This window comes from Pan troglodytes, chromosome 12 (genome assembly GCF_028858775.2).
Source record: "Pan troglodytes isolate AG18354 chromosome 12, NHGRI_mPanTro3-v2.0_pri, whole genome shotgun sequence".
NCBI lineage: Eukaryota > Metazoa > Chordata > Mammalia > Primates > Hominidae > Pan > Pan troglodytes.
In genome coordinates, this window is record NC_072410.2 from 95,390,950 (window position 1) to 95,414,204 (window position 23,255).

Here is a 23,255-nt window from a genome sequence, read left to right on the forward strand (position 1 = left end):
CTATTCAGGAGGCTGAGGCACAGGAATCACTTGAACCCGGGAGGCAAAGGTTGCAGTGAGCTGAGATCATGCAACTGCACTCCAGCCTGGCTGATGAGCGAGATCGTATCTCAAAAAAAAAAAAAAAAGTGAAAAAACAAGAGTATGTCTTTTATTATTTTTACTGCCCCTTCTTGTAACTAGGTTCCCTTTAGCATTTTTTTACTATTCATACCCTTCAATCTATGCATATGTGTATAATCCAGGTTTGGTATAGGAGTGCAGTTCACAGGACAAACTTGGGACTCCAGACTCCTTGAGTTCAAATGTTGGTTCCAATTACCAACTTATATAACCATAGAGAGGTTATTTGACCTTCACAAACCTTGGCTTCTTGATTTTCTCTGTGTAGAATAGGGTTAATAATAGTATTTGCCTCATATGATGATAAAGAAGATGGTAAGGATATTGGTGATGAAGGAGTGATGAGAGAATCTGTGCAAAGTGCTCGATAAATGTCACCTGCTGCCATTTTGGCTAGGAATCATCCTTGATCCCATTTTCTCCAGACTTCCCACATGTAGATTATCAGCAAGTCCTAAGGACTCTGTCTTCAAAACACATCCTGATGTCTCCATCCTTGTGCAGACCACTGCCATCTCCCACCTGCAATATTGCACAGCCTCTTAATTAGTCGCACTGATACTATTTCTTGTACCCCTACCATCTATTCATCCCAGAGCAGCTGAGGTCATTTTTTTAAACATAGATTGTGTCATTTTCATGACTGGAACCTTCCATTAGCTTACTGTTTTACTTAGTATAAAACCCAAACTCCTTGTGTGGCCTTAGCCCTGAAGTTTTTTGGCCTCTGCTTCCTTCTCATGCCAGCTTCCTGCTTGCCCATTAGTCTCCAACCACACTGGCATCCTTTTGGCTCTGTGAGTGTGCCAAGCTCATACCTGCTATAGAGCCTTAACGCTAGCTGTTCGCTCTCCAGGAATAACTTTTCCCCATCCTGCCATGACTGGCTTTTTCTTGTATTCAGGTCTCAGCTCAAATGTCAGTTCATCAGAGAGACCTCCAACTACCAACTTAAGTGGCCCCTTCAGTCACTATCTATAACAGGGGTATCCAATCTTTGGCTTCCCTGAGCCACGTCGGAAGAAGAATTATCTTGGGCCACACATAAAATATACTAACACTAATGATAGCTGATGAGCTTAAAAAAAAAAAAAAAGAGAAAAGAATCACAAAAAAATCTCATAATGTTTTAAGAAAGTTTATGAATTTGTGTTGGGCCACATTCAAAGCCATCTTGGGCCATGGGTTGAACAAGCTTGATCTGTAATATTACATTACTTTATTTTATTTTTTATTATCTCCAATTTTACTAATTATTTGTCTCCACCAGAATGGAAGTTCTCTGAGAGCAAGGCCCTCATCTTCCTTAGTCTCTATATGTCTCCAGTGACAAGACATTGTCTGGCACATCATAGATGTACATCAATTTGTATTTGCTGAACCAATGAATTAATGATGATTCTATAATAATATTACTATTAATGTTATTGCTTCCATGCCATAGGTGCTTTTCTGCTTTGGGCCAAGTAGCAAAAGCTCGATTCCTGCATGAGACCAATGAGATTGCAGATCAAGTATCCCGGGAATATGCAAGTATTATGCTCCTGATTCATTCTGTCTGTCTCCCAAGCTGATTTCTCTTAGTATTCAGCCCCATGATTCCTAGCTTTCCAGCCATCCCTAGTTTCCTTTACCCTGCCCACCCCACCTTTACCCTCAAGTCAGACCGTTTCAGAATTGCTTTTGCTAAACCTCAAACCTTTAAGCTCCATGAAGTGTTTTACCTTCCCAAGTCTTTTGTTTTCTACATCCTTCTGGCCTTCCAATTTCAGCCCTCACAGACAGAATGGCAGCACCTACAGAAAAATCAGAACCTCCTTTTTCCCCCACAGGGCGGAGAAGGAACAGACTTTTATCAGGTCCGAGCACGTCTAGCCATGCTGGAAAAGAACTACAAACTGGCTGAAATGATCTTTTTGGAACAGGTAATAGGAAAAGAGGGACAGGATGGAAGAGGGGATATGAGGGAAAAAGAGAGAAAAGGGGGTACAAACTCAAGGGAGGAAAGCGTGCTGGTGAACTAGGCTTCCAAAGGTTTGGGGAAAACTTTCAAAGGGGTTTATATAGTTAATTTCACCCTTTTCTTAATTTCCTCCTCTTGTGTTAGTCCTTACTTTTCTAGACAAACTTCCTTCTTTGGCCTTTGATTACTACTTTCTGTCATAAGCAGTCTACTACCTCCCCTCCAGTCCAGAGCCTGTCTTTGCAATTCTTGTGCATAGGGGTAGATCCAGGTTTTGTGGGCCGGAAGCTTATACAATTTGAGGAGCTCTCTTTAAGAACAGTTGCCTTAGGCCAGGCGTCGTGGCTCACACCAGTAATCCCAGCACGCTGGGAGGCTGAGGCAGGTGGATCACATGAGGTCAGGAGTTCAAGACCAGCCTGGCCACATGGTGAAACCCCATCTCTACTAAAAATACAAAAAATTAGCCAGGAGTGGTGGCACACGCCTGTAATCCCAGCTACTCGGGAGGCTGAGGTGGGAGAATCGCTTGAGCCAAGGAAGCAGAGGTTGCAGTGAGCCCGAGATCACACGACTGCACTTCAGCCTCGGCAACAGAGTGAGACTCCATCTCAAGAAAAAGAACAGTTGCCTTGGAAAGGGTGTGTGCAAATAAGGAGCCCTGAAGCTTAAGCTTCTTTTAGTTTCCCAGTATTTCTGTTGGCATAGTAGTTAAAAGGCTTTTGGTCCTCATGGGCTGGCATCTTAGCCAGGCTGAGGAGAGCTTGCTGCTTTCTGATCCTCATATCTTTCTGGTGTCCCTCTCTGCTCTGCCTGTTTCCCCTAGAATGCTGTGGAGGAGGCCATGGGCATGTACCAGGAGCTACACCGTTGGGATGAGTGTATCGCTGTGGCTGAAGCCAAGGTACCTGTTTTATCTTCTCCACAGTTGTTCAGAATTTGGTTCTGCCAATTTCAAAAACCTCCTTTTGTCAAGGAGGCCATAGAAACCAGAACAGGGTTGGGGCTTGGACTTGATGTGGTGAGGAGTTAGGATACTGCTGACCCAGGAGGATTCCCCTTGTTATAGAGGGATTGGAGAAGCATGGGAGGCAGAAGGGTAGGAAGGGGGATGTGACTCCTAGTTGTCCTCTGTGCATGTCCAGGGGCACCCAGCCCTGGAGAAGCTACGTCGTAGTTACTACCAGTGGCTGATGGACACACAGCAAGAGGAGCGAGCAGGTGAACTACAGGAGAGCCAAGGGGATGGGCTAGCAGCCATCAGCCTCTACCTCAAAGCTGGGCTCCCTGCCAAAGCTGCTCGGCTGGTGCTGACCCGAGAGGAACTGCTAGCCAACACAGAGCTGGTAGAACACATCACTGCAGCCCTTATCAAGGGGGAACTCTACGAAAGGGTATGCTGGCTTCCTTTTCCTAGCCCTTATCTCCAGAGCTCAGGACCCTTCCCTTACCCAGGGGAGTCTTGGGGTGCAGAGCGCTTCCTGACTGCTGGTGTTCCCTTGTTTTCGGAGCTAATACTTAGTTCTTTGTGTTGTAGGGGTATCATAGTAATGTGGTATGTGTTAACAGGCAGGTGATCTCTTTGAGAAGATTCACAATCCACAGAAGGCCCTGGAGTGCTACCGTAAAGGCAACGCATTCATGAAAGGTACTAGCCACCTATAAGCCATCCTTTACTGTTGTGGACTCTTGCCCATCTGGTTCCCTGGCACCTCTTGGTGCGTGTGTTCAGGATGCCTGGCTCCAGTCCTCCATTCCTCCCCTTCTTACCTATTCTCCATGCTTCATCTCCCTGTCCTACCTTTTTCCTGAGGCCCATCCCTGGAAATCTGGGCTGAGCATCTTTTCTCTCCCTGGCAGCGGTAGAGCTGGCTCGATTGGCCTTCCCAGTGGAGGTGGTGAAACTAGAGGAGGCATGGGGGGACCACCTGGTGCAGCAGAAGCAGCTTGATGCAGCCATTAATCACTACATTGAAGCCAGGTATGGGAGTATGGGAATGTAAAGGAGATTTAGGTGTGAAGTGAGGGGCAGTGGAGCAAGTACGGACACCAAGGCCTTAAAGAAGAGATCTCAAAATGTAGGTTGAAGTGTGCTTAAAGGGTCCTTTTACCTCCATTCATCTTCATCTTTCATCCTACATATTTATATCTTTCCCAACTTTGCCAGGTGCTCCATTAAGGCAATTGAGGCTGCCCTGGGTGCCCGCCAGTGGAAGAAGGCAATTTATATATTAGATCTACAGGACCGGAACACTGCATCCAAATACTATCCTCTCGTGGCCCAACACTATGCATCCCTGCAGGAGTATGAGGTGAGGAAGAGTCCCTTTCCGCAGCACGAGGCAATGCAGTAGAGGATAACAATGAGAGAACCCAAAGCAGGAAGTGGAGGCAAGTTCACCAGATCCTTCTTTCTGGGCTCCAAACAGCATCATCACCTTGAAGGGGAAGAGAACAGTTTACTTTCCCATTTTCATTCCAGTGTGACACAGATATCGCCCTTCACCCCAGATATATAAAGTGAGTCTCTAGCTGTGTTCCAGCCAGCGTGAGTGATTCTTCATGAATAATGCTAACATAGTTATGATATAAAATTGCTTTGCATTGCAGAAATGTGAGGCCCTTTTGGATTCCACTGTATTGTCCTTGTACTGTTTGGGGCTGGTCTTTCTTTTTAAATGGTAGAATGTATGAGACACCCATACTCATCTTTTCTTCTCTATTATTACAAGGTTGTATCGCAGGCTCTCCACCATCCCAGCCAAGGTTTGTTCTTTCCTCATTCAAGCTGCTTTAAGTCTGTTGCTCTGACCTTTTGTATCTACCTCCCATCAACTACAGATTGCTGAGGAGCTCTATACTAAGGGAGATCGGACAAAAGATGCCATAGACATGTACACCCAGGCTGGTCGTTGGGAACAAGCCCACAAGGTAGGGATGGGTGGAGTTCATGATAAGAGAACTCTGCCTTAGTGGCAGTGTGGCCTCATTCCTTGATACCTGTTTCTCCTCTTCGCTTGGCTCCCTGAAAGCTGACAAAGAGTACCAAAAAACAGTCTGAGCCACTTTGATCCCTAGCCATAGGGAAAGGAAGGGATGAAGAGAGGCCCTTGTTTCCAGACCTATCTATCATTCTGAAGGAGCAGATGGGCTTGGGAGCTGGGGAATCTGAACTACCACTCCTAATGCCTCTGGTCACATTGATGACTTTGTTCTTGCGCCTACACTTCAGAGTCCAGTGGTTACCGTGGTAATGGGAGTGTATGCCCCAGCCAAGGCATCGCAGACCCTCCCACCTTAGCAGAATATAGTTCTTCCTCTGCTTCTTATGGACTTGGAATTCCCCAACCTCACTAGTAGAGTGGCAATACCCAAACTCCTGTGATTGTTGGGAGAGTTCAGAGTTTCTGAACAAGCAGGTTTCCTTGAAGCCCTGCTTCCCTGGGGAATTGGATCTGAGGCTGCCTTGCCTCTGTGCCTCCACAGCTGGCGATGAAATGCATGAGACCAGAAGATGTGTCAGTGCTGTACATCACTCAGGCCCAGGAAATGGAGAAGCAGGGCAAGTACCGTGAGGCTGAAAGGTGAGCCGTGGCCCCAGAGGAGGTGTAGAGGGAGATGAGATTTCAAGGCTGGGAGGAGGAATGGGGCCTGAGGATGTGTACCCTCTGCCCAGAAGGCAGTGATAGCAGGGATCGGGTCTAGGAGGCCCCAGATATATCTCCCTTCCCCAGGCTATATGTGACAGTACAAGAGCCTGATCTTGCCATCACCATGTACAAAAAGCACAAGTTGTATGATGACATGATCCGCCTGGTAGGGAAGCACCATCCAGATCTCCTCAGTGATACACACCTACATCTGGGCAAGGTGAGCCCTTCTCCTGGCTCTCTCTATCTCTTCCCCAACCAGGCTCCATCTCCCCATCTCTCCATCCTGACTCACCTTCCTGCAGGAGCTGGAGGCTGAAGGCCGACTACAGGAGGCTGAGTACCACTACCTCGAGGCCCAGGAATGGAAGGCAACAGTGAACATGTACCGGGCCAGTGGGCTTTGGGAAGAGGCCTACAGGGTAAGGAGTTCAGGCCACGCTGAGGGATACATCCATCCTTCTTTCCCACGTTTTTCCTTTTTTTCAGAAAGGGTCTCACTCTGTCACCCAGGCTGGAGTGCAGTGGTGCAATTATGGCTCACTGCAGCCTTGACCTCCTGGGCTTAAGCACTCGATCCTCCCACCTCAACCTCCTGAGTAGCTGGGACTATAGGTGCGCACCACCACAGCTGGCTAATTTTTTAATTTTTTTGTAGAGACAAGTTTTCACCATGTTGCCCAAGCTGGTCTTGAACTCCTGGGCTCAAGCGATCCACCTGCCTTGGCCTCCCAAAGTGTTGGGATTACAGCTATGAGCCACCTTGCCCAGCCCTTCTTTCCCACTTTAAGTGACTAATTCACAATTGGTCAGAGCATCTTTGAAAATGTAGTGAAGATCAGAGTCTCTCTTGCCAGAACCATGTCCACATCTGTATACAGAAAACTTCACTTATAATTTTAAGAGTCTGTGGACCAGGTGAAGCCTATCCTTGGACCCTAAGTACTTTAACCTAAGTTAAGAAACCCTGAAATTTAGCCCTCTTCCTGTTAACTTTTTATTTTATTTTATTTTTTGAGATGGAGTTTCGCTCTGTCACCCAGGCTGAAGTGCAGTGGCACAGTCTTGGCTCACTGCAACCTCCACCTCCCGGGTTCAAGCAATTTTTCTGCCTCAGCCTCCCGAGTAGCTGGGATTACAGGCACTCACCACCGTGCCCAGCTAATTTTTGTATTTTTAGTAGAGATGGGGTTTCACTATGTTGGCCAGGCTGGTCTCGAACTCCTGACCTCAAGTTATCCTCTTGCCTCGGCCTCCCAAAATGCTGGGATTATAGGTATGAGCCACCACACCCAGCCTCTTCCTGTTCAATTTAGAACAGTTACTGGATCCTTGTCAAAGCCGAGGTCAGAGATGAGAAGGGAGAAGCTCTGTATTGCAGGATTATTGAGTGACTTTGCTTTACAGGTAGCCAGAACTCAAGGAGGGGCTAATGCCCACAAACACGTGGCCTATCTGTGGGCAAAGAGCCTGGGAGGAGAGGCTGCAGTTAGACTGCTTAATAAGCTGGGACTCCTGGAAGCTGCTGTTGACCACGCTGCAGACAATTGGTGAGGCCCCAAGCTTTCTCTCCACGGGCCCCATCCCAGCCAGAGCCACTATCTAGAGAAAGAAAATTGATGTATAACTGAAAGAAAGATCCTTGGAAGGACATGATAGAGTAGCATGAATAAATTAACTGCTTCTATTCCCTAGGGGCTCAGAACAGTGTTTAACCTTTGGCTGTTCTAAGAAGGGTGGAGAGGAAACAGATTGTAAAGCTAGGACTGCAGACTGCACTAAACCAATAACTTACTCCTCGGTAATGGAAGTGTGATTCTGTCAAATGCAGAGTGAACTTTTTTTTTTTTGAGACAGAGTCTCACTCCGTCGCCAGGCTGGAGTGCAGTGGCACGATATCAGCTCACTGCAACCTCCACCTCCTGGTTCAAATGATTCTCCTGCCTCAGCCTCCCGAGTAGCTGGGACTACAGGCATGCACCACCACGCCCATCTAATTTTTGTATTTTTAGTAGGGATGGGGTTTCACCATGTTGGCCAGGATGGTCTTGATCTCTTGACCTCGTGATCTGCCCACCTTGGCCTCCCAAAGTGCTGAGATTACAGGCGTGAGCCACTGCGCCTGGCCGAACTTTTCTTTTTTTTTGGAAGCACCAGAGTCCGTGAAGCATTTTATTTGTAAATATGTATTACATCTCTAGAAAAAGAATCCCAGGATTTTCCCTCCTATGTGTTGCTGTCTTGCTTCTTCATGGTCCATGATGCCAACTGAGGTTGTCAGTACAATAAAACCAAACTGGCAGGATGGGAGCAGATTATTCTGCCATTTTTCTTTTTTGTTTTTTTTCTGAGACAGAGTCTCCCTCTGTTGCCCAGGCTGGAGTGCAGTGGTGCAACCTTGGCTCACTGCAAGCTCCGCCTCCCAGGTTCAAGCCATTCTCCTGCCTCAGCCTCCCGAGTAGCTGGGACTACAGGTGCCCGCCACCACGCCCGGCTAATTTTTTTGTACTTTTTTAGTAGAGACAGGGTTTCACCCTGTTAGCCAGGCTGGTCTCGATCTCCTGACCTTGTGATCCACCTGCCTCGGCCTCCCAAAGTGCTGGGATTACAGGCGTGAGCCACCGCACCCGGCCTATTCTGCCATTTTTCTAGATCTCTGATTTGCACATCAAATCTGGGGCTGATCATTCTACACTTGTTTAGCCTGCCTGTGAGGTTCACAGCAGTTTTCCTAGCTGTGATCATCAATTATTTCAAAATCGCCAATTTACCATACTTCAGCATCACAATTAGAAACCAGATGATGACTTTGGAGCACAGCCTAATAAGGACCTGCCATTTGCCTCTCTTTCCGGCATTGTTGATGCTCTTGAGCACATCAGCCAGGACATTCATGCGCACTATTGCGGCGGTGCAGAAAGATAGCCAAAAGAGCAAAGTGTTCTCAAGCTACTGTTATCAGTGCCAATCGTGGAGTCCGATGCTAAGGGTGGTCTTGCTCATTTTTTGGAGAGACTCTGTTTCTGCTAATGTAGCTGGGGCTCAGGAAGAGATGGAGAGCACCAGGAGCCCTCCTAGCCCTGTCAGTGTAGGGCTGCAAGGCTCACTCCTCCCTCCCCCTTCGCAGGCCCAAACTAATTCCTCAGGAGCAGCTGGCCTCAGGGAAGGCATAGGCTTTTCCAGACGTCTCTTGATCCACGCTGACAGTGACGTGGTCTTCACAGGGCTGCCTGCCTGTCTTCCTTTTTATCTCTCCACGCTTTTCTGTCACTTCATATCTGTTATCCTTAAATCTGTCACTTTTTCTCCCCTCAACTCTGTCCTTTCTCTGTTTTGTCTTGTTCCTTTTATGAAGGGAAGCATGAAGTAAGAAAACTTTATCTGCACTTTCTGTTTCAGCTCCTTTGAATTTGCGTTTGAACTCTCTCGGCTGGCCCTCAAGCACAAAACCCCCGAGGTTCATCTCAAATATGCTATGTTCCTGGAGGATGAGGTATGGGTGTGATTTGGACCCCGACCGCAGAGCCCTCTTATTCCATCCCCTAGTGCACTGCTACTGGGTGTGCAGACCCCCAGTCTCATGCCTGCCTGTGATGCCAGTCTCCTTCTCATCATGCACGGCTGCCTTTCTCTCCCTGTAGGGTAAATTCGAAGAGGCTGAAGCTGAATTCATCAGAGCTGGTAAACCCAAGGAGGCAGTCCTCATGTGAGTTACCCCATACATTCCTTAATACTGTTTCCCCAGTCACCGTCCCAGGATCTTTCATGATTATCTTGACCTTCATTCAAACCTAGAACAAATCAGTGTTACACCCCTCAGTGACATGGCTGTTTGTCTCCCACTATTGGGGCCTCAGTCCTGTACTCAGTCTCTCCTCTGTCCCCACCTGGAGGCAGGTTTGTCCATAACCAGGATTGGGAGGCAGCTCAGCGTGTGGCTGAGGCTCACGACCCTGACAGTGTCGCCGAGGTGCTTGTGGGACAGGCCCGGGGGGCCTTGGAGGAGAAGGACTTTCAGAAAGCAGAAGGGCTGCTGCTCCGGGCCCAGAGACCAGGCCTGGCCCTCAATTATTATAAGGTGGGGCACTGGATGCAGGGCCATGAGGGGAGGGGGAGAGTTTGTAAGAGCCCACAGAGAGCCACACTGACCCCTGGTATGAAGAAAGATCAGGGAGGTTAGTATTGGGGAGTGGGGAAGACAGGAAAGAGGAGGAGAAGAGAGGTCCAAGGATCCAGGAGTCTGTGGGCCAGAGTACCTGTGTGGCAGTGGGAAGCTGTCAGGCCTGCCTCTGCCCTCTTGATACCTGGAAATCTGAGCAGGAGGCTGGATTATGGAGTGACGCTCTGCGCATCTGCAAGGACTATGTGCCCAGCCAGCTGGAGGCTCTGCAGGAAGAATATGAGCGGGAAGCTACTAAGAAGGGGGCCAGGTATGAGGCCAGAGGTCCAGGCAGCATTGGCAGGGCTGGGAGGGTCATGAGGCATACACAGGATAGAGCACGCTGCCCCCCTACCATGCCAAGTCCCAGCGCTCTCATCTCCACAGGGGTGTGGAGGGATTTGTGGAACAAGCTCGACACTGGGAGCAGGCTGGAGAGTACAGCCGTGCCGTGGACTGCTACCTCAAAGTGCGAGACTCTGGAAACAGCGGCCTGGCGGAGAAGTGCTGGATGAAGGTGAGGGCAGCAGGCCCTTTCTGGCCCTCCTTCTCCCTAGGCCTCTATTCACACTTGGCTCTGCTTCTCACATCTTCAGCTCTTTCCTCTTGTGTCTTTTTCTTTTCAATCAGGTAGCAGGAATCTATGGAGTGCCTGCTGGATGATAGAGCCAGAACCTCTGAAGGCTGTAAAAGTGGATATAAGACAGAGCCCTGACAGCCAAAAGTTAGGGGAATTAGACCAATAAATGGCTCAATTACTATCATATCTGAGTAAAGACTAAAGTGCATGATTTAAAGTAGAGTTCAGAGAACAGTGAGATCTCTGTGGGCTAGAGGGGTCAGGAAGGCTCTGTGAAGAAGGAGGGAAGACTTGGACAGGAGCTGGAAGGGCAACTCCAGGCACAGGAACTGGCCAGACAGGGATCATGAAAAAAGCATGGGCTCCACCTCCCCCACCCAACATTTCCTGAAAAGAAGCCTCCAGCAAATTAAGCCAGGCCAGTATGTGTCACAAATAATAAGACATACTGTATTGGAGAAACCAACAGGATATATACAGTCATATGCCATATAACAACGTTTTGGTCAACAGTAGACCACATGGGTGGGCATGGTGGCTCACGCCTATAATTCTAGCACTTTGGGAAGCTGAGGTGGGTGGATCACTTGAGGTGATCCCACGCCTGGCCTTAAATAGGTTTCAATACACAAATACTTACCATTGTGTTATGGTTGCCTATAGTAGTCAGTACAGAAATGTGCTGTACAGGTTTGTGGCCTAGGAGCAATAAGCTCTACGCAACCTCTACCTAGGTGTATAGTAGACTATACCATCTAGGTTTGTGCTATGATGCTTACATAACGATGAAATCCCCTAAGGACACATTTCTCAGAACATACTGATCATTAGACAATGCATGACTGTAGGTATATGTGTGTACATGTATATAAAGAGATTTATTAAAAGGAATTGGCTCATGCAGTTATGGAGATAGACAAGGCCCAAGATCTGCAGGTGAGCTGGCAAACTGAAAACCCAGGAGAACTGATGGTGTAGTTCTTGTTTGAAGGCCAGCAAGCTTGAGACCCAAGAAGAGCTGATGTTTCCGTTCAAATCTGAAGGCAGGAAAAAGCCAGTGTCCCAGTTTAAAGGCAGTCAAACAGGAAGAATTCTCTCTAACTTGGGAAGGAGCCAGGCTTTATGTTCTGTTCATGCCTTGAAATGATTGGATGAGGTCTATCCACAGTAGAGAGGGCAATTTGCTTTACTCAGTCTACCAATTTAAATGTTAACCTCATCCAAAAACACTTATAGAAACACCCAGAATAATGTTTGACCAAATACCCGGATACCCTGTAGCCCAAATTGATACATAAAGTTAACAATAACATATATATATATATATATATATATATATATATATACACACACACACATATATATATAATTATATTTTAATATATTTAAAATTGGGATGCAGGTATAGTTTAAATGACGCACCTTAGATACAGTGAAATGTGAGTGGGGGTCATGAGGGGGGTGAGATTGGCCCTCTAAATGACATATTCATATGGTGATGCCCCTGCAAAATTTCCCTTAGGTGTTGAGGTTTTTTTGTTTGTTTGTTTATTTTGTTTGTTTGTTTTTTGAGACGGAGTCTTGCTCTGTCGCCCAGGCTGGAGTGCAGTGGTGCAATCTCGGCTCACTGCAAGCTCCGCCTCCTGGGTTTAGGCCATTCTCCTGCCACAGCCTCCTGAGTAGCTGGGACTACAGGCGCCCACCATCATGCCCGGCTAATTTTTTTGTATTTTTTTAGTAGAGACGGGGTTTCACCGTGTTAGCCAGGATGGTCTCCATCTCCTGACCTCATGATCCACAAGCCTTGGCCTCCCAAAGTGCTGGGATTACAGGCGTGAGCCACCGTGCCTGGCCTTTTGAGGTCTTAAAACTCAATAACCCCTAGAAGTCAGAGGGAGAGAAGTAGAAAGAGAGGGGCTGATGATTGGTTTTGAGGTTCTAGCAGATTTTAATCAGCAGTATTGAATAAGCATCTGATATATGTAACTTGGGAGCATGGCATGACTGTACCTTTTTCAGATTAGTCAGAAAATGGCTTCCTGATGCAGACAGGGCAGATTAAGCTTTGAAGGGCTTGGCAGTAAGAAAGGGAGGCAAGAACAGGTGAGGGAAAGACCAGAGGGGATTAGCATAAACTACAGTGAAATTGGATTGTGTGGAAATTGAAATCTGGTAAGGATGTCAGCATCATAATGGAAACAAGAGTGATCTCATTGAACACTTGGGTTTGTAGAATTTCTGAGTTTTAAGTGTTGAAAGGTTATCATCAAGACCATCCATACCAGCACTGGCACTAGAAATATAATGCAGGCCACAAATGTAAGCCATACATGTCATTTAAATTTTCTAGTAGCCACATTTAAAAAGAGTAAAAAAAAAAAAAAAAAAAAAAGGTAAAAATAATTGTAATACATTTTATTTAACACAGTATATCTAAAATACCACCATTTCATCTGGGCGCAGTGGTTCATGCCTGTAATCCCAGAACTTTGGGAGGCCACGGTGGGCAGATCACTTGAGGATCAGGAGTTTGAAACCAGCCTGGCCAACATGGTGAAACCCCATCTCTACTAAAAATACAAAAATTAGCTGGGCATGGTGGTGGGTGCCTGTAATCCCAGCTACTCAGGAGGCCAAGACAAGAGAATTGCTTGAACCTGGGAGGGAGAGGTTGCAGTGAGCTGATATTGTGCCACTGCACTCCAGCCTGGGCGACATAGCAAGACTCTGTCTTAAAAAAATTAAATAAAATACTACCATTTCAACATGTACTCACACACATTATTTAGATATTTTCCATTCTTTTTTTATACTAAATCTTCAAAATCCAGTGTGTGTGAATGAAGAAACAAGTTCATAAAAGCCCAACACAAATAGTTACAGAATGCCCTGGACTCCTCATTTTAGGAGTCCTTTCTCTGTACTCTGCTACGAAGATTTTACTTATGACAAAGACCTTGAAAATGATTTTGTCAAAGGCGGAAGGTTCAAATGCAGTGATCTCAGGCAGCGCAGGAAGTATCTGAAAGAGTTAATGAACTGAGAGGAAACATAGGTCCACTGATGGCTAATCAAAGGATCTATTGGACCATGAGCCAGGTTTTGCCCAGGAGGGTGCAAGGTTGAAGGGGAGAGTAAGAGAAAAAGTTGGCATCTGGAGGAGAAAAATGTATGAAATGGATGAGGCTGAGGACTCAGCGGTATTTGTCTCTCCTACCCATTTCCATCTTCTGTTCAACCACTCAGGCAGCTGAACTCTCCATCAAGTTTCTGCCTCCCCAACGTAATATGGAAGTCGTTCTGGCTGTAGGACCCCAGCTGATTGGAATTGGAAAGCACAGTGCAGTAAGTAGGATGCTGAGATGGAACAGAAATAGATTTCACAGAGATGGGTGCAAGGGTGACATCTACACCCAGGAAGGTGTGTGAGGTGGGCCTCCTGGTGGGCATGGCTTGCAGTCCTGGGGAAACAGATGGGAGAGCTCACAGTGGGAAGACTGGGAGTGAGGAGAAAGTCTCCACGCTGATTTCCCACTGTGCAGGCTGCAGAGCTCTATCTGAATCTGGACCTTGTCAAGGAAGCAATCGATGCTTTCATCGAGGGTGAGGAGTGGAACAAGGCGAAGCGTGTAGCTAAGGAGTTAGATCCCAGGTAAGCTTGTAACCCCTTCTTACTGCGAAATTCTCTTTTACTTCCTTTTGTAAAGACTGGGAGAAAGTCTTACCGGGAGGGTTGGTATTCTGGAACATGAAGATGGAGCTCTCTGAACATCTTCACAGGTATGAAGACTATGTGGACCAGCATTATAAAGAGTTCCTCAAGAATCAGGGCAAAGTGGACTCGGTGAGACTTGGAGAGTTAGCAGGAGGCAGAATGCAGGGAGAGACTCACAAGATTCTCTCCCTCTTCTTTCCCTCATGTCATCTCTTTTCTCTTGTAACTCTGTCTTCCATTGACCCAGCTGGTGGGTGTGGATGTGATAGCTGCTTTGGACCTGTATGTGGAGCAGGGCCAGTGGGACAAGTGCATTGAAACAGCTACCAAGCAGGTACTGCTCTCTTCCCATTCCCAGTTTTTCTTTACATTTTCCCTTGATTCCCCACCTGCCTCAAAGATGCATCTCTCCTACCTCCACAAAAACCCAAAGCCCAAAGATTTCTAATGGGCATCAGAGAAGCTCAGTCTGAAACTGGGGTCAGAGGTTTGCATACACCCTTTTTCCCCTCAACAAAAACATGGCCTCAAGTCACCTCACTGCTTGGTCTTGCCGATCCCAGCCTCACTCATGCTTTTCCTCCACCCCTGTACAGAACTACAAGATTCTGCACAAGTACGTGGCTTTGTATGCAACTCACTTGATCCGGGAGGGTAGCTCTGCCCAGGCATTGGCCCTGTATGTACAGCACGGAGCCCCTGCTAACCCACAGGTACCAGCCTTCTCCTTGGGTTGAATGTTTCCACAAGAAAGCTCTTTCTCCTCTAGAACCACCTATCTTCTCAGGAACTATCTTCTCAGAGGATTCTATCCTTAGAGAACGTCATGCCCAGAGCCCCCCACGCATCTCCAGAAATGTACAGCCTCTCTGGAGGCTGTGTATTTGCTAAGAGCATGGGGAGGTTTGCAGAAACTTCCAACTTCTGTTTGAAGAAACACCCGTGGAGCTCCCCATGCTGTTAGCAAATACACAGGCACCTGTCTTTCAGAGATGAATCCTGCATACACCTCTAGGGCCTTTATTGACTTCCTCCAGAGAATGAACACTGCTCCCTGATCTGAGTCACAATGTTGTGACTCTGCATTTACATTTGTACAGTTGCCCACACTCACACAGCACCAGCTAAGGAAGTTATTTCTTCCTCTTTTCTCTTTATCAAAAATAATCAGCACTTAAAAATAATTTACTTCATTAAAAATAATCAGCACTTAATAATCTGCCACTGTTGGCCGGGCGCGGTGGCTCACGCCTGTAATCCCAACACTTTGGGAGGCCGAGGCAGGCGGATTACGAGGTCAGGAGATCGAGACCATTGTGGCTAACACGGTGAAACCCCGTCTCTACTAAAAATATAAAAAGTTAACCGGGCGTGGTGGCAGGCGCCTATAGTACCAGCTACTCAGGAGGCTGAGGCAGGAGAATGGCGTGAACCTGGGAGGCAGAGCTTGCAGTGAGCCGAGATCACGCTACTGCACTCCAGCCTTGGGCAACAGAGCAAGACTCTGTCTCAAAAATAAATAAATAAATAAAATTTAAAAAATAAAAATAAATAAATATAAAAATCTGCCACTGTCCCCCAGCCCTTGCACACACACACATACCCATTTCTACACACAAAGCCTGTTTCTCCTCCCTTTGGCCCCACTTCCACTGACTTTCTCTTCTAGCTATGCGCTTCTCAGATCCCCTTCTTCCCTCTACCTCTAGAACTTCAATATCTACAAAAGGATCTTCACTGACATGGTGAGCTCTCCTGGAACCAACTGTGCCGAGGCCTATCATAGCTGGGCTGATCTTCGAGATGTCCTCTTCAACCTGGTGAGGAAGCGAAAGGGCTGCTCCGTCTGTCCTTGTCCTCATCTCTTCTTTGATGCACATAAACCTTTATTCTCAGATGTATTTTACCTTCCTCTGCCAGGTGGCTATCAGAGACCACTCTATGGCCCTGGCACTCCTCTGACCCCTGAGCCAGGCTGTGCTGTCTCCCTCCTCTAGTGTGAAAACCTGGTGAAGTCCAGTGAGGCAAACTCTCCAGTCCATGAGGAGTTCAAGACGATGCTGCTGATCGCTCATTACTATGCCACGCGCTCTGCAGCCCAGAGTGTCAAACAGCTGGTGAGATGTAGGGGGGCGGAGGAACACTCAGTCAGAAGGGCCCATCTGCAAATGTATAAAGCTGAATTGATTCACGTTCTGGATTCTTCAGCCTGGGCTCTTGAATCTCCCCACCTGTCTTTCAGCTTCTCTTCTGTCTAAACAAATCTTTAGCCCTTGCTGAGGTTTTCTTCTTCCGACCTTTTTAGGGCTCTGTGCCTACACAGCCTCAGCCTCATTATGTTTAAACATCCAAATCCCATGATTTCTTTATTCACCTCTTATAATGTACACATATTCTGGGCTTATTTTTGACTGTTCACTGTATATTTATTTCATGTACTTGGATGATAGAATTCTAGAAGTGGAAAGAACCTTAGAAACAATCTAGGTGGGTGGGTGTGGTGGCTCACCCCTGTAATCCCAGCACTTTGGGAGGCCAAGGCGGGTGGATCACTTGAGGCCAGGAGTTCGAGACCAGCCTGGCCAACATGGTGAAACCCCATCTCTACTAAAAACATAAAAATTAGCCAGGCATGGTAATGTGCGCTTATAGTCCTAGCTACTCAGGAGGCTGAGGCACGAGAATTGCTTGAATCCGGGAGGCAGAGGTTGCAGTGAGCTGAGATGGCACCACTGCACTCCAGCCTGGGCGAAAGAATTGAACCTAGGCCCAGGTGTCTTGTTCAGAGAAAAAAAAAAAAAGAAAAAAAAAAACCAAGACCCAGAACAGCTTGAGATCCAGAGCAGTTTAATAATAATTGTTGTTTTTTAGTTCTGTGGCTGCCTTACAGGATCATTGGTCTGGTAGCTCAGTCACTATAGTGCCATATTCGTAATGCTTTGACTTTAATCCCAGGAAACCGTGGCTGCCAGGCTTTCTGTTTCACTCTTGCGTCACACCCAGCTACTACCTGTAGACAAAGCCTTCTATGAAGCAGGCATTGCTGCCAAGGTGAGCTGGGACAAGGAAGGGTGGGGCAGATAGGAGGAAGTTAAAGGTTGGAAAATAGAATATCCCTTCTGCTCTGGTAGAGGAAAGCTGAGTGTAGGGCTGATGTTACGGAGGATGTAGTCCTCCTATGTCTTCCTGGATTTTTCTCCCTGGATCCCAGAGAAATAGCATTCAAGCCCAGCTTGCTCACTCCCATTTGCATCTGGATCCCAGAGAAGTAGCATTCAAACCCAGCTTGTTCACTCCCATTTGCAACTCTTCTCTGCTGCAGGCAGTTGGCTGGGATAACATGGCATTCATCTTCCTCAATCGCTTTTTGGACCTGACCGATGTGAGTAGGGAAGCTGTGCCCCGAGGGTGGAGGTTTTTGCCGGTCGCGAGCTGTGCCTAGTTCATGGTTGCCCACTCTACTGCAGGCAATCGAGGAAGGGACTCTAGATGGCCTTGACCACTCTGATTTTCAGGATACAGACATTCCCTTTGAGGTGCCACTCCCAGCTAAGCAGCATGTACCGGTAAGGGCACAGGGTTGGAAAACCGGAAGGCCTCACCAGTGTGAGTGCCTTGAGGAGGGAGAATATCTTTGTGCTGCCATCTTTGGAAGGACCTCAGCCCTCACTGTTTTTTCAGTGAAAGTAGAAGCAAAGTAGAAAGAAAAGGCTGTGACTGCATCCCCCAATCCAAGGAGGATTCGTGGCTAAAAGCTGGTATACAGGATGAGGGCTTAGCAAACCCCCTCCTCACCCATCCACCCCAACTTGCCCTGCCCTGCCCTGTGTGAAGCTACCACTCCCTCTTGTCCTTTCCAGGAGGCTGAGAGAGAAGAGGTTCGAGACTGGGTGCTTACAGTCTCCATGGACCAGCGGCTGGAGCAGGTTCTGCCTCGGGATGAGCGTGGCGCCTACGAGGCCTCCCTAGTGGCAGCGAGCACTGGGGTTCGAGCCCTGCCCTGCCTTATTACAGGTATAGAAGCCTACAGCACCCCAGATCCTGTGGTGGGTGGAAAGCAGCAGGATCAATAAACTTAATTTTACTAGGATTCAGTAAAGGGTACAAAAGACAGGACTGTGCTTTCTACCCCCCAGGCTGCTCCTCATTTTTCCCTCCTCAGTCTCTCTCAAACCCCAGTTCATCATTTTTTCTTCCTCCACAGGATACCCCATTCTGAGGAACAAAATTGAATTTAAGCGGCCAGGGAAGGCTGCTAACAAGGACAACTGGAATAAATTCCTTATGGCCATCAAGGTTAGAGAGGAGGACTTGAAGAATGAAGGCAGAGAGGGCAGCACTAAAAAAAGAAAAAAAAACAAGTCTGGGTGCAGTGGCTCATACCTTTAATCCCAGCACTTTGGGAGGCCAAGGTGGGCAGATCACCTGAGGTCAGGAGTTTGAGACCAGCCTGGCCGACATGGTTAAAACCTCGTCTCTACTAAAAATACAAAAGTTAGCCGGGTCTGATGGCGTGCACCTGTAGTCCCAGCTACTCAGGAGGCTGAGGCAGGAGAATCGCTTAAACCCGACAGGCAGAGGTTGCAGTGAGCTGAGATTGTGCCACTGCACTCCAGCCTGGGCGACAAAGCAAGACTTTGTCTCAAAACAAACAAACAAAAAACCCACATACACACTAGAAAGATGGGTGGGATTACAGGAAGGCAGATGCAGACCCTGAAGCCTGCGATGGAGCTGATTTTGTATTTCCAGCATTAACAAGTTCTTCTCATGTTCTTCCATTTGCTCACAGACCTCCCACAGCCCAGTGTGCCAGGACGTGCTGAAATTCATCAGTCAGTGGTGTGGAGGGCTCCCCAGCACCAGCTTTTCCTTTCAGTAGTCAGTAGAGCTGAGGAAGAGTTAGGGCCTCTCCCTCATTAAAGTTTTATAAATAATTGAGACCACTGTATTCTTTGATCAAAGTCATTCCCAACACCACACAGTGCCTTTTCCCCAAAAGGAATCATAATCAAGTAGAAGAAAAGAGAAGTTACTTTATTACAATTTGTTATCTCATCCCGAGGTCAGGGCCCCTTGCTTAGTGGGAAAAAAACCCCTTTAGGACTGAGTCTCGGAACAGCACCTGCTGGACAGAGGGGAGAACCAACCCAGGTCAGAGGGGAAAGCAGCATCGCAAGACCTAGACCCAGTTCTAAGAGCACTTCCTTGTCCCCACTCTTACCCGGGCCACCACCTTCAAGGCCCATTACCTTCCTAAACCCAACTTCTCTGTGATGCCCGGATTTCTTGATTTTGATCCAGTAGCTGCTCATTTTCCTGCCTTTTACATTTAGGAGATTCAAGCTCTGTCATTTCCTCTAGCTGCAGAAGAAGATAGAGTTAGACACCCTCGCCCTGAATGATAGGTCAGCATCATTTTTTTGTTTTGTTTTTTGTGACGGAGCCTCGCTCTGTTGCCCAGGCTGGAGTGCAGTGGCGCGATCTCGGTTCACTGCAACCTCCGCCTTCCGGGTTCAAGCGATTCTCCTGCCTCAGCCTTCCAAGTAGCTGGGATTACAGGCGCCCACCACCCCACCTAATTTTTTGTATTTTTAGTAGAGACGAGGTTTCACCATGTTGTCCAGGCTGGTCTCAAACTCCTGACCTCAAGTGATCCGCCTGCCTCAGCCTCCCAAAGTGCTGGGATTACAGGTGTGAGCCTCCGCACCCGGCCGGTCAGCATCTTTGCAACACAGCCAATCTCTGTGGAATGAACCCTTCCTGTTCGCCTTCCTTACCTGCCCCTGAAGTCCGTCCTTCCTGCAGGGCCCAACTCCACGTAGAGTAAGTGCAGCCACACAGCAGTAACCAGATAGAGCAGCCTCCCCTGCAGACATGAGCAAAGAAGGGATCCAGAGAGCCAAGGCTGTATCCTGAAAAGCAAGAAGGATGGGGAGTAGGAGGGAGTAGGGCAAGTGCAGCAAATAGGGGAAATTAAAAGGGCAGGACCAAGGCTTTGTAGACCACAAGAAGGAAGAGAATGTGCTCACATAGATTTTTGTGGGGTCAAAGGGGCAGTCAGTATGTCCCGGCCCCTCATCCAGTGGTACCAGAGGATCCAGCAGTCCTGGGTGACAGTCAGCAATAAGGCGGCGGCCACCGTTGGCCACAGTGAGTGACACAGCAAGAAGGAGGCCCAGGGAGCAGGCAGCGGACAAGAGCAGGTTCACCAGAGCTAGTGCCAGCAGGACCCAGTGCTGGCAGGGACAGGAGATCAGGGTGAGCAGCCTGGGCCTGGCTAACTCTCCCAGTGACTAGACACCCAGTTTCTCTATTTGAGGTTCCTCCAATCTATTGAAAGACCAAGCTCAGTCAGCCCCCATTTCCCTGACTCAAGCCTACTCGTTAAAAGCTCCAGGAAGTCCCTCTCACCAGTGGAGGGCGAAGAAGGTTCCTGGACGCCAGGAGGGCCACAAGTCCCACGGAAACGCTCTGTGGAAGACACAAAGCCTTTGGCCTGCTGGGCTCTCCGGGAGCCCGGCCCCCGCCCGGGTCGCCTGCCGCGCTCACCAGCAGCCCCGAGCCGACGGAGATGACATTGGCCACGGTGTACTCCGGCGTGACAGCACCGCGGGGATTGGCCACGTGCCGCAGGACGGTGCCATGCAGCACGGCCCCCAGCAGCAGGTTCACGTGGCCCACCAAGATCAGCGCGAGGCCCACACGCATCAGCCGCCTGGGCCCCCGGGCGGCGTCTGCAAAGCACGGGGGAGGGCAGGGTTGAGTCGGGGGGGGAGGGGGGAGGGGAGAGGCGGCTCGCGGCGGGTTAACCGCGGGCAGTAGGACGGGGCAAGGGTAGCCCCAGGGTAAGGAGACTAGACGCCAGGGCCCGGAAGTTACCGAAAGCGCAGAGACTGCAGCGCCTCATCCCGTCCGCCGCGCCAGCCGCAGGGCCGCTGTACCTGGGCCCGGCCCCGCCCCAACCTGGGCCCCGCCTCCGTCCCGGGTCCCCCTCCCACCTGGGCCCCGCCTCCGCCCCGGGCCCGCTCCCCCTGGCGGGAAAGGCGCGAACACACGACGCTTTTAGCAAAAAGTAGACTTTTATTACAGCAGCAACTGAGGCGAATCGAATGGCCCCCCAGGGCCACCACTGCAGCACCACCTTTCTCTCCCGCCCCGGCCGCCCCAGCGGGATTGTAGAATTCGGCTCCCCTAGTGCCCGTGGGCCTCCTTTCCACACAGGCTGGGCGGGAGCCGGCAGATCAGCGACTAGCCCCCAACTAGAAGGCGGCTGCTGAGAAGGCCCAGGCCCACGTCTGTGCAAAACAAGTAAACAAAGTGCAGAGGGGAGGAAGAGAGGGGAGGGGAAGGATGATGCTCAGAACCAGGGAGCCCCCCCAGCCCTCCTGAATAATAAAGGAGGGAAGGGGCTTCACAGGGTAATACTGACTGGGGGGAAGGGACAGGAGGGCTGCAGCACGTCCAGGGACAGCCACAGCGCAGATCAGGGCCTGGCCCGAGTGAGCTCTAAGAGGAGACGGTGACAGCGGCTGAGTTGAGGGTACTGTTCCTGGCAAAATTGAACTTGTTCAAGGTCTCTTCTAGCAGAGAAGTCAACCGGCTCTGGTCAGCCTGGGGGAGAAGAGCTCAGTAAGATGGGGGCTGAGAGAAGAGAAGGCATGGGGGCAGCCAGGGCAGATGAAGGCAGAAACCTCACCTCACTAATGAAGCCCAGCTGCACCAGCTCAGCCGCCAACTCGGGGATATTCTCATCTGACAAAGAAACAGAAGGAGGTGAGTACAGTACGGGACTGAGGGACCTGGGGCCCTTCAGACAGCCCCACTAGGGCTAAACTGTCAGTCAGATCCACCCACTGCTTTAGGGTCTAAGATAGTCATTCTATGTGAGTCAATGTGTTACTGCCTTGTCACCTCCCCCACCCCTGAATATGTCCCTAAAAGATAAGGCTCATAGACTCTCCATCCTCTGAGGGAAAGGAGACACTCACTTGGCATCAGGTCACAGCTCAGGTGCCGGTTCAGTTTGTCCTCCAACTTCAGCAGAAGCGTCAGCTGGAGAATAGGACAGTCAGAAAATGAGACTTTTCTTCCCTACCCTCTGGCTACTAGCCCTGCGCAACCCTAGCCCTGAGCCTTACGTGGTGTTTGACTCCCTCCTCCACCGACTCAATGTTGCACTGCATCAGCACCACCTAGGGAGGGAAGAGAGGGTCACTCTAGAGACCTGTCCATAAAAAACCCAATACCTAGACGTCTTTCGAGCCCATAGGGCACGGCTGCTAGGGAGCATTTTCTCTAAAGGATAGAGCCTTATTTGAGATGTCCTCTCTCCCTTCCACCACAACCATGGAGACAATCCACACCCACACAGCCCCCACCTTGCGAGTCTCCACCTCAGCTGGTTCAGGTGTTGGAGTCTTGACAGAGGGGGGCACGACAGGTGATGTCACCTCCTCCTGCTGTGGCTGCTGGGGCCGAGGCAGCCCAAAGGCTGTCAGAGGATAGATCCCATTCCTGGAGGGAGATGAAGACAGGTCACATGGGCTCTGTGAACGCCTTAGGATACCCAACCCTGCCTGCTTCCTCAAGAAAGCCTGCTTCTCACTCTGCTCTCACCTGACATCTTCAAGGAATTTATCTAATTCCAGAGCTGGTGACTGAGAGTACCTGGACGAGAAAAGAGAAAGGAGATGGAAGGAAAGAAACAAGCAAAATAGCAAATTCAAGCATTCCCAGAGAATGGACAGTTTACAGAGCCTCAAGAGTGGTAGTGACCAATCTGCCCCTTTCAGACCCTCTCAGTTACTCACAAAGTCTGAACTGGTTCTCTTCCTGGTCCTGCAGGGATTTCAGCCAGTACAGCACTAGTATCCATGTTTTTGGTGATCTCCTCCAGAGCGTTCTCTGGGATCATGTCTGGAGGGCATGATGGAGTGGGATATTATGAAGGGATAGTCAGATTAAATGTCATAGAAGGCATGCAGGCAAAGGGGTAAAGAATCCCTTTGGAGGCCTGGCACAGTGGCTCATGCCTGTAATCCCAGCACTTTGGGAAGCCGAGG

The 23,255-nt window shown here is 49.0% G+C and overlaps 3 protein-coding genes across 17 annotated transcripts in view; 1 reads left to right on the top strand and 2 right to left on the bottom strand.

Annotated features, from left to right (window-relative positions):
• IFT172 (intraflagellar transport 172) overlaps positions 1-19,131 on the top strand; it is a 44,303-nt gene extending 25,172 nt beyond the window's left edge. For 2 of the 4 annotated variants that reach the window (XM_003308933.6, XM_063790010.1), the window contains exons 19-48: positions 1,568-1,652; positions 1,956-2,048; positions 2,913-2,990; positions 3,232-3,480; positions 3,656-3,734; positions 3,947-4,067; positions 4,254-4,398; positions 4,928-5,017; positions 5,573-5,670; positions 5,821-5,956; positions 6,042-6,158; positions 7,144-7,286; positions 9,136-9,229; positions 9,378-9,442; positions 9,634-9,814; positions 10,057-10,166; positions 10,283-10,412; positions 13,722-13,820; positions 14,018-14,127; positions 14,256-14,319; positions 14,438-14,524; positions 14,787-14,903; positions 15,900-16,010; positions 16,188-16,307; positions 17,146-17,241; positions 17,513-17,572; positions 17,658-17,756; positions 18,051-18,204; positions 18,395-18,486; positions 18,983-19,131. In XM_003308933.6, the coding sequence (XP_003308981.2) occupies positions 1,568-1,652; positions 1,956-2,048; positions 2,913-2,990; positions 3,232-3,480; positions 3,656-3,734; positions 3,947-4,067; positions 4,254-4,398; positions 4,928-5,017; positions 5,573-5,670; positions 5,821-5,956; positions 6,042-6,158; positions 7,144-7,286; positions 9,136-9,229; positions 9,378-9,442; positions 9,634-9,814; positions 10,057-10,166; positions 10,283-10,412; positions 13,722-13,820; positions 14,018-14,127; positions 14,256-14,319; positions 14,438-14,524; positions 14,787-14,903; positions 15,900-16,010; positions 16,188-16,307; positions 17,146-17,241; positions 17,513-17,572; positions 17,658-17,756; positions 18,051-18,204; positions 18,395-18,486; positions 18,983-19,072 (3,313 nt within the window). In that variant the 3' untranslated portion in view covers positions 19,073-19,131. Of the gene's footprint in view, positions 1-1,567; positions 1,653-1,955; positions 2,049-2,912; positions 2,991-3,231; positions 3,481-3,655; positions 3,735-3,946; positions 4,068-4,253; positions 4,399-4,927; positions 5,018-5,572; positions 5,671-5,820; positions 5,957-6,041; positions 6,159-7,143; positions 7,287-9,135; positions 9,230-9,377; positions 9,443-9,633; positions 9,815-10,056; positions 10,167-10,282; positions 10,413-13,721; positions 13,821-14,017; positions 14,128-14,255; positions 14,320-14,437; positions 14,525-14,786; positions 14,904-15,899; positions 16,011-16,187; positions 16,308-17,145; positions 17,242-17,512; positions 17,573-17,657; positions 17,757-17,871; positions 17,949-18,050; positions 18,205-18,394; positions 18,487-18,982 lie in introns of all 4 variants that reach the window. The other 2 variants (XR_010149591.1, XM_016948252.3) reach the window with 2 other exon arrangements.
• A 75-nt stretch (positions 19,132-19,206) lies between these two features.
• On the bottom strand, positions 19,207-21,254 carry KRTCAP3 (keratinocyte associated protein 3). Of its 7 annotated transcripts, none has more exons than XM_054678305.2 (7): positions 21,073-21,169; positions 20,743-20,927; positions 20,605-20,664; positions 20,223-20,429; positions 19,971-20,105; positions 19,443-19,554; positions 19,207-19,315 (listed from the first exon to the last, which is right to left on the bottom strand). In XM_054678305.2, the coding sequence occupies exons 1-6, from the start codon at positions 21,098-21,100 to the stop codon at positions 19,447-19,449; spliced, it is 723 nt and encodes a 240-aa protein (XP_054534280.1). In that variant the 5' UTR covers positions 21,101-21,169; the 3' UTR covers positions 19,207-19,315; positions 19,443-19,446. The 7 variants fall into 7 exon arrangements, with proteins under 7 accessions (XP_054534280.1, XP_063646088.1, XP_001157754.1 ...); XM_063790018.1 differs by having other exon boundaries at positions 19,207-19,318; XM_001157754.8 differs by having other exon boundaries at positions 19,207-19,554.
• NRBP1 (nuclear receptor binding protein 1) overlaps positions 21,254-23,255 on the bottom strand; it is a 32,621-nt gene continuing 30,619 nt past the window's right edge. For 5 of the 6 annotated variants that reach the window (XM_054677105.1, XM_054677103.1, XM_054677104.1 and 2 more), the window contains 7 exons: positions 23,004-23,109; positions 22,810-22,860; positions 22,572-22,707; positions 22,332-22,385; positions 22,182-22,245; positions 21,890-21,945; positions 21,254-21,804 (listed from right to left, as the gene is read on the bottom strand). In XM_054677105.1, coding sequence (XP_054533080.1) covers positions 21,700-21,804; positions 21,890-21,945; positions 22,182-22,245; positions 22,332-22,385; positions 22,572-22,707; positions 22,810-22,860; positions 23,004-23,109 — 572 coding nt within the window. In that variant the 3' untranslated portion in view covers positions 21,254-21,699. 6 annotated transcript variants of the gene reach the window in all.